The sequence below is a fragment of the Pezoporus flaviventris genome, unplaced genomic scaffold (assembly GCF_033815535.1).
Source record: "Pezoporus flaviventris isolate CSIRO_AGI_PZ_B2104156 unplaced genomic scaffold, CSIRO_AGI_Pfla_v1 ptg000063l, whole genome shotgun sequence".
Taxonomy (NCBI): Eukaryota; Metazoa; Chordata; class Aves; order Psittaciformes; family Psittacidae; genus Pezoporus; species Pezoporus flaviventris.
The window spans coordinates 11,451,582-11,459,074 of record NW_026892611.1 but is presented as its reverse complement, the minus strand read 5'-3'; the positions used below and the strand labels follow the sequence as shown (position 1 = coordinate 11,459,074).

The window sequence follows — 7,493 nt, the reverse complement described above, 5'->3', positions numbered from 1 at the left end:
CCTGCCAGGGGAGGCTCTGCAGTGCACAGGGTCTGCAGGGAGCTGCCCCCCCTCACTGCCTCCTGACCAGGAGGGCACTTCTCCAGGCTGGGGCTCACCCCTGCCATGTGCCCACATAGGATGCCCCATCCCTGGCAGTGCTCAAGGCCAGGTTGGATGGGGCTTGGAGCAATCTGCTCTAGCGGAAGGTGTGGAACTGTGGCACGGGTGGGAACTGGATGAGCTTTAAGGTCCCTTCCAACCCAAAATGTTCTGTGATTCCATGAAACGCCACTGGAAGTTCTTATGCACTCCCTTCCGCCCTTCCCTGCTTCTTCCTGCCTCTCTTACCTAAGGTGTCTGCAGTGGGAGTGGCGGACTCCTCTTGACTGGCAGACCTTTGGCAGGCCATGGCTGCTCACAGCTGCTTTGGAACTGGCTGGAACTGTCTCCGACTGACTCAAGCCGAGCCTGACCTGCTCTCACGCGGGTCCCAACATACTCCTTTCCAAGTACAGCAAGTGAAGGTCACTCCTTGACCGTCTGGGGATCCCGCCAGCACTGCAGCTCTGCGCCTCCTTAGACACCTATAGGCTCTTTCAATCCCACCAGATCCCAACTCCAAAATTGAAAACGGCCAGCGGCTGCTCCCACACGGATGGTGCTGGGACAGAAATGGGACGCTGGCTCTCTCCTTCCCTTGGAAGTCCTCTCACAGCCCCACTGACACCGGGGCTCTGCGCTTTCTTCCATGCTTTAAGCCCATGACGTTCTAAGGTATGGGATAGCTCTTTGGCTACTTCAGGTCAGCTGTCCTGGCTATATTCCCTGCCATCTTTTTGTGCACCTCATCATTGGAAGAGCTTTGGAAACTGCAACAGCCTTGATTTACAACAAGCGCTCTTTAAAACCATCTGCAACATCAGTGTGTTTATCAACATAATTCTCATCACAAATCCAGAAAACAGAAGTGTACCCTCTACTAAGAAGAAAGTTAACTCTCTTCAGCCAAACCCAGGACAGCCCAGCAACAGCTTTCAGTCCCGGCACCTTCTATGTGGGAGCAGCCACTGGATATTTTGCATGTGGGAGCTGGGCTCTGGGAAGAGTGAACAAGCTCAAAGGACCATAAATTAGCTGAGCAAGCACAGATTCCCAGTGTTGCTGGGGCTGTTCCAGCACTTGCCAAGGGAAGGTGAGGTCCAGCAACAGCTTTGTGTCCTGGCACCTTGTGTGTGGGAGCAGATGGAGCCTGTATTTGGTGCGCTAGCTCCTGCGTACTTGGAGCTAAGTCCCATGAGGACCTCAGTTGACTGCTTTGGCCAACCCACCGGTTTTAGACATGTCAGAGTGTGCACCGGGGAGCGGAGAAACGATGTTTGACATCCTTGAGGGCTACTAAAAGGGCTCAGTGCTTTTTGAGTTAAGCTTTTTGTAAATTCCCCTGACAATGTGGCTTCAAGTGCTGCAGTCTAAACTGAGAAATGCCAATCCAAGCACAGAAAGTCTGTAGTGTGTCATTGCTTGGCAGTGTTCTGGGGACCCAGCTCAATCATTACCAGTCAGAAAAGAACAGTTTAACATGACTAGGTCTGCTTTTCTGCAGCCTCCTCCACTGTAACCACTTTGCCAGTCCTGTTTCGCAGAGGGCATTTTGTCTTTGGCCTTCTTTTCAGGCTGACATTACCTGTAAAAGCCCTTATTATTCTTTCCATCCATTGCCAAGTTCAGCTTCACTGTGCCTTGGCCTTCCTGTCCTCGTTCCTACTCAACCAGAATGCGTTCCTGTACTCCTGTCCCTGCTTCCACTGCCAGTACATTTCCTTCTTGCCCTTTAGTTTGACCACCAGGTCATGACTCCCCTAACAGAGGGACACCAACTAATGAGGATTTGGGGGAACCAAATGAAGGGATTGGAGCTCCTTCTCCAGCCCACACACTCAAGGGTCCCCCTGTATCCCCACTACTCTTAAAAGGTCACCTAGGTGTCTGGGACCTGCCTAGCAACCCTGCTGTTCCGTGGGGACCTAGGCACCCAGGTTCCGCCTAGCAACCCTGCTGTTCCGTGGGGACCTAGGCACCCAGGTTCCGCCTAGCAACCCTGCTGTTCCGTGGGGACCTAGGCACCCAGGTTCCGCCTAGCAGCCCTGCTGTTCCGTGGGGACCCAGGCATCTGGGTGCTGTGCTTTGGGGCCATGGGGTGGTGGTGGGTGCCCCTGATGCTGGTGATGGCCCGCTGGCTCCCTGGAAAGCCAGGCACCCAGCCAAGGGGACCTGGCTTGTGGCAGTGGGTGTCCCTGGTGTTCTGGCTCCCTGGGGTGCACCCCTGTCTGCTCTGCTTCTCGCACCCCATTCAGCTGGCACGCCTCTGCCGTGACATTACTGGGGCCCCTCGGAACGACCCCCGACACCGCCGCTGCCTTGAGGCTCTTGCGCGGGCTGCTGTGCCGCTCGCCTCTGTCTCTGTGGGTGAGTGACAAGACCCCAAGGACACCCCCACCCCCCGACTGCCACCTCCGTCCTGCCAGGGACCCCCAGCCCCGGACAGGAGCCCAGAGCCCTACCTCAACCAAGGCATTCACACTGACACTGGCCAGGACCCAGGGCAGCTGGGGACCTCTTTCCTAAACAGGAACCCTAGGGACCCTCCCCACACGAGCACCCTCGGAACTCCCAGCCATGCCAATGTCTCCCCAGTCCTGACCTGGACCCCAGGGACCTCCGGGAACCCCAACCCTGCCTGAGACCCTGAGAATCAGGAACACAGTGAGGACTCCGGGCCCTACCTGGGACCTCAAGGACCCTGAGGGATATCTGACCCTTTCCACTATCCCGAAACCCTCATCAGGACTCCAGAAGTCCCAGAAACGCCCAGCCCTTACTGGACCCTCCCATCCCTGAACCTGCAACCCCAATCATGTACTGGTGCCAGTGTCCCTGTACTGGTCCCAATACCCCTGTACTGCTCCCAGGGTCGGAGCAGCACGAGGCACTTCAGGAGATCGTATTGGAGGCCCTGAATTTTCTGGAGAGGGAGAAGGACAAGAGTGAGCTTGGGACATGGGACATGTGAGGGGGTAGGGCTGGGGCATGGGGGATGGAACGTGGAGGCCTTGAATGGGGGGTGTGGTGAAATATGGTCTATATGCAGGTCTGTGGGCTGTAAGGGGATATCTGGGGAATCCTGAGAGTGTATGGGCTTCAAGGTGTACAGCTTCTGTGGGCTTCTGAGGGGAGTACTCCAGGATGGATGTACAGGGTTGAGGTGAGCTGTACAGGAGATCTGCCGACGTCTGGAGAAGGTTTATGGGCATCCAAAGTGGTGGTGGGGAATTGTCTCACCTGGGACAATTATCTGTTATCTGGGACATCCCAGAGTCTTTTGAGGTGTCTCTGCAGGAAGCCGTCAACACAATCTGGGTGAAGCTGAGCCAGCTGGAGGAAGGTATGGGGCCAGTGGGGACACACACCTGGGAATCCCACCCTGGGGAGCCCGGGAAAGGGGCTGTCACAAGGACACCCATCCTGGACATCTACATTCCTGGGTCCCCACACTGGTGGAGAAGCCCGAGGGACCCCATCAGGGCTGGACAACGGCTGAGCCCTGACAGCTCCTCACAGGGATGTGGATCCCCAGTGATCCCCAGTCTAATGCTGCTTCCCCCCCACTAGCTCGAGCCTGCATCCCGCCCTGTGGTGAGTGCGCGTCCCTCTCTCTTGCCACCCCCTGTTCCCAAGTCCATCTCCCATCCCTCTGCGACCACCGAGTGTCTCCATCCCAGGATATCAGCCTGATTCCCGCGTCTTCCAGTGTGCTACCTGCCGCATCATGGACTGCAAGCTCCCCGTGGACTGCCCAGGTATGGGGCAAAGGACCCAGGCACCCAGGCAGAGCCCCCGCACGCATCTGGGTGTGGATGTGCCTGCTTGGGCCCATGAGTGCCCAGGAGCATGCCAAGGTGCTTGCCTGCCTAGCCCTGCTGCGAGCACTCAAGCATGTGCAGTTGCAGACGAGCACATTCTCTATGTGCACGAGCAGATGTGCCTCACATGCCTGTCAATGCTTCCAGTGCAGGACATGCAGGTCCACACAGATGAAGCCGTCACACTGCTCTGTGATGTACCCTTTGCCATCCCCCCCAACCTGCCCGTTACCTGGATGTTTGCCAAGGATGTGAGTTGCCCATGCATGTACAGAGACATTCCTGAGGGGACTGGGCATGCACACGGTTGTTCTCTTGGTGTGAGGAGTAGCAATAGCTACAGGTATTGCTTAACAGTAGATAGGTGTGCTGCTATAAGTAGCATGTGTGTAAGCATGCACAGGACGCAAGCAAATGCTCACCCACGTGAAGGGTGCATGCAAGCGAGAGGGAGGTCACTCACGTTTGCATATTCACATAAACTCGCGTGCCCACGTATGTGAAGGAAGTGACTTTTTATAGGATCATAAAATCCCAGGTTGGTTTGGGTTGGAAGGGACCTTAAAGCTCCTCCAGTCCCAGCCCCTGCCACTGCCATGGGCACGGACACCTTCCACTGGAGCATCTTGCTCCAAGCCCTCGTGTCCAGCGTGGCCTTGAACACTGCCAGGGATGGGGCAGCCACAGCTTCTCTGGGCACCCTGTGCCAGCGCCTCAGCACCCTCACAGGGAAGAGCTTCTGAGTGCCTTTTCATGCACGTTTATGCCATTTCATGTACCTGGTGGACCAGGCTGTGCTGACATGTTCCCCCATGCCTCAGCTGCACACACAGGATCTGGCACTGTTTGAGGAGCTGGAGGTGGCTGTGGAGGGACTTTACATGCTGACCATCCAGGACCCCGCTCCAGGAACCATCGCCTGTCACCTGGGAGTCCCTTCTGAGCCCTTGGCCCGCAAGTACTTCTACCTCAACGGTGCGCCCAGACACCTGAGTGCCCTGGGGACAGTGAGCGGTGTGGGGTGGAGTGGGGCCCCGGAGAGCCCAATCCCATGGGGGGGGAGTGCGTGGGGAGCATGAGCAGGGTGGATCCATGGTGGAGTGGGTGTTCCCTGATGCCTGGCTCCTCTGGGGGCAGTGGGACACGTGGGGTGGAGCGGACACCCCTGATGCCTGGGTCTGTGGGGGGCAGTGAGGTCTGTGGCTGCGGGGACACGTGGGCCCTGGGGGGTAGTGCCCCATGACCCAAGGTACGTGGGTCCCTGCAGTATCAGGGGGAAGCGTGGAGGCAGAGGAGGGACTCCAGGCTCAGTTCAGAGCTGTGCTGCACTGGCCCCACGGCAGGACCTCTGGGAGCCACATGGCGTTCCTGGGACTGGGGCTAGCACTTGGTTCCACGGTGCTTGTGCTGCTGCTGGTGCGACTCCTCCTGACTCGGTAAACCTTACCCTCCAAATACCCCTGCTTTTGAGGCTGTTCACGGACCACCGTGGGACTCCCAAACCCTGTGGGACCCTCAGTCCCTTGGAATTCCCTACCAATCGGAGGGGACGGACACGACACACAACACCTGGGTGTCCAAGGGGGACCATAGCCTGCCAGGACTCCTGAACTCACAGGTCCCCCTGTTTCCCCCAGGACTCCCATTGTCTTCTGGCCCATGCCAGGACCACTCCTTTGCCCCAGCACCAGGCTGCCTTGCTTCCCCCCGATTTCCTAATTGCCCCTGAGACCTTGCCACTTTCCCCCATTTTCCCTATAACCTCCAATGGTCCTTTGGGAGCCCCAGTTACAGTCAGCTGACCCAGTTGCCTGCCCCCATACCCATACCTTCACCCTTCACTCCCAGGACCCCCCACTTTCCCCTTGCCCCCCCCCCCCCAGATGCTCCCTGATACTCTCGCCACCCCGGATGGGAATATTCTCCCCCTTCCTTTCTCCATTCCTCCTTCTGCCTTCCAGGGGTGCCCATCGATGCTGGAGCCCCCCCGACGTCAGTGACCACCAAACATCCCACAGACCTGGACAACAGGGTCCCCCAGGGGCTTCTGGATACCTGGATTCACCCTAGGGGAGCTTGACACATGGATCCCCCCCGAGGACCAAACTCTGCTCTTGCTCTTCTTGCACTGGGGCTGGCATGTGCAAATTGGAACAGTCTAAGCCCAGAAACACAGAGTCCTAAAACTCCGGATTATGTTGGAGATAAGAAATGAAGCTGCTCCTCTCACAGGGGAGAGGAAGCTGTGACTTGTGCAGTTGCAGTACTCCCCCAGGAAGGTTTTTCCTTTCTCTGGGACTTTCCCCACCTGGAGTTGATTTAATCACTTCTGCCTGTCCCAAGGACTTGTAGCAGTGGTGTGATGCTGTTTGTCTGCAGGACACTGTCCTCAAGGAAGCCGTGCCGTTTGAGTGTCTTCTATGCAGGCCAAGTCAGAGCCCCACAGGATCAGGGCTTTTCGGGAACAAATGGATTAACAGAGGATTAATAGACTGCCCCTATGTCAGGTGGTGCGGTTCAACCTGCCTGGGCTCGGGAAGCATCGCTGCCATCGGCGCACAGAGCCTGGGCAGGGTGTGGGTGCCCAAGAGCCAGCAGTTTCAGGCTTCCTTCCCTCCCTCCTCCTGCACAGCCCGCTCTCAGGCCCCCAGTGGCAGGCATTTTGTCCCCCCCCCGTGTCTGAAGAGGACTTTCACAAGTGTCCCCATGTCCCGTCAGCTCCCCGCTGCCATTCTGACCAGCAAGGGTCGAAGAAAAGGCTCAGGAACCTGAGCAGAGCTTTGGCAGAGCCAAGCTACCCAACCGAAAAGCTGCCCCCCATAGCTTCCCTCTGCCCAGGCACGCTTCCTGCCTAGGCTTTCATTGTCCCCGGGGCACTGCTCCATGCACCTCTGACACAGCTGGCCTCCAGGTCCAGGGCCCTGGCTCTACAGGACCCCGGGTGCTGCCCTGGCAGCTCTGTTGCCCTGGGCACCCGGCACTGAGCTTCCTTCTCCTCTTCCCTCCTCTCCTCTCCACCCTCCCCAGCAGAGCTGTGCAGCCATGGCAGGGCACACTGCCAGAGACCAGAGGGTGCAGGGACCACCGAGAGCAGGGCTGCAGCCGAGCTGCCACAGCAAAGCCTTGCGAGAGGGCTGCCCTTCAGCAGGACTGAAACTCCTCTGTCCTGTTGCAGAATGACTCTAAGAGCAGGACCATAGAGTTCTGGAGGACTGTGCAAGCAAGGCAGGGGGTGGCCCCCACAGGTGGGCGGAGACCGGACCTGGGAGGAGAATGTGGAGGAAGCTGTGGGGGCTAACCAATACTGTTATGCCAAGAAGGAGTGGCTGAATACCACTCCTATATATGTGTGAACTGCGTCACAAATAAACTAGAAGTTGCTTATCACCCGTATTGGGTTGGCCTGTCTGCTTCTCCTCGCCGCTTACAAATGGCGCCCGAACAGGGATGCGGACTACAGGGCCCTGTTCGCTGGGGACCCGGATTACAGGGCCCTGACTAGCGGGGACCCGGATTACAGGGCCCCGGTTACTGGGGACCCAGATATAGGGCCCCGGCCGATGGGGACCCAGATACAGGGCCCCGACTAGC

General features: G+C 57.9%; 1 protein-coding gene across 1 annotated transcript; it reads left to right on the top strand.

The window, feature by feature from the left end:
* The first annotated feature begins 2,154 nt into the window (after positions 1-2,154).
* LOC133278134 (sperm acrosome membrane-associated protein 6-like) lies at positions 2,155-5,342 on the top strand. The gene is made up of 8 exons (XM_061470635.1): positions 2,155-2,448; positions 2,952-3,026; positions 3,356-3,424; positions 3,652-3,675; positions 3,762-3,839; positions 4,050-4,153; positions 4,724-4,877; positions 5,170-5,342. Exons 1-8 carry the CDS (start codon positions 2,175-2,177, stop codon positions 5,340-5,342), a joined length of 951 nt encoding a protein of 316 aa, XP_061326619.1. The 5' UTR covers positions 2,155-2,174.
* The last annotated feature ends 2,151 nt before the right edge of the window (positions 5,343-7,493 follow it).